General features: G+C 35.7%; 1 protein-coding gene across 1 annotated transcript; it reads left to right on the plus strand.

The window, feature by feature from the left end:
• Positions 1-376: 376 nt before the first annotated feature.
• Positions 377-1,066, plus strand: LOC121939680 (nuclear receptor ROR-beta-like; the record flags this gene model as incomplete). The annotated part of the gene is made up of 2 exons (XM_042482667.1): positions 377-533; positions 934-1,066. Coding segments are annotated over 2 exons (290 nt in total), but the record flags the coding sequence as incomplete, so codon positions are not given.
• Positions 1,067-1,335: the final 269 nt, after the last annotated feature.

The following is a 1,335-nucleotide window of genomic DNA, read 5'->3' on the forward strand; positions in this document are numbered from 1 at the left end:
TATTTTTTGTTTTTACTTGTGTGTTATTTTTATTTGTCTATTTATCTTATTTTAATTCTATTTGTAGTTCTTTTATTTATTTTAATTCATATGTATTATCCCAATTTAATGATACTTTTAGTATTGTTTTATTTTTTATTTTTTTAATCACTTTTGACTGACATGTCTTTGTATCTTTTATTGGTTTATTCCTCATCTCATTCACTATTTTAGGAGTTTTTATTTTTATTTTCGATGGATTTGATTCACTTTAAAGGTCAAATGACGGCTTGTTTTACACCTGCAACTTCTAGGCTGCACTTTGTGCAGCACATTGTGCTTCTAAAATGTGCTATATAAATAAAAGTTTACTAGCTTACTAATTTCAATATTTAAGAGTGTTTCTTCCTTTCTTTTTTCTTTTTTTTTCAGATGAGCTGTGTGCCAGCATCGTGCGTTCCCACAGAGAGACCAGCCAGTACAGAGTGGAGGAGCTGCAGGCTCTCAGATGGAAACTGCTCAGCAGAGATGAGATCCAAGCTTACCAGAGCAAAGTAAACCTGATGACTGATTTTTAGTTCTCAGACTTCCTTTTGCAGTCGTCTGACCTTACTCAGCCAGTCTCAAAACAAAACACGCCATTTCAGATGACTTGAGGCTTTCCGTGATTCATCAAACAGAAAACTGAGAAAACTTTTTCCATTCTTCCTCTTCTGCTCACTGTTTGATCACGCGGGAAGCTCATGTTCAAGTTGATTTCTCTGTGGACTAACATGTATTTTAAATGTCCAGTTTTAGTCGGACCAACACAACAACTCAACTTTTTCTAACATCATGTAAACGTAGTGATAGATATACTCTGAATGTGGCAGCTCCTTTAAAATTTGAGTCCCTTTTTTGGTTGATTTGAGAGTTGTGTTGCAATAAAAAAAAACAACTTTCTGTCACTCCCAGTCGGTGGACGAGATGTGGCAGCACTGCGCCATCCGACTGACTGAAGCCGTGCAGTACGTGGTGGAGTTCGCAAAACACATCCCAGGTTTCCGCATGCTGAGCCAGAACGACCAGATTGCTCTCCTGAAGACTGGTGAGTACATGTCACCAAAAAAAGTTACCATCAGCTTCAATCACAATTCTACATACGTAACATCGCTCCTCTACCTTCTTTTTTTATTGTTTGAAATAAGCAAAGTTTTTATGTTTTTGTTAGCCCTTTGAAGCCAGAGCAAACTGGTGAAAGAAACGACCCAAAAATTAAGTAAAAATCTACAAGAAAATTAGCTGAAATTAGCTCAAAAAAGAAAAGTAAAAGAACAAAAACAGGAAAAACATGACAATGTGATTAAATAAAATAAT

Source organism: Plectropomus leopardus, unplaced genomic scaffold (assembly GCF_008729295.1).
Source record: "Plectropomus leopardus isolate mb unplaced genomic scaffold, YSFRI_Pleo_2.0 unplaced_scaffold5614, whole genome shotgun sequence".
Classification (NCBI taxonomy): Eukaryota; Metazoa; Chordata; class Actinopteri; order Perciformes; family Serranidae; genus Plectropomus; species Plectropomus leopardus.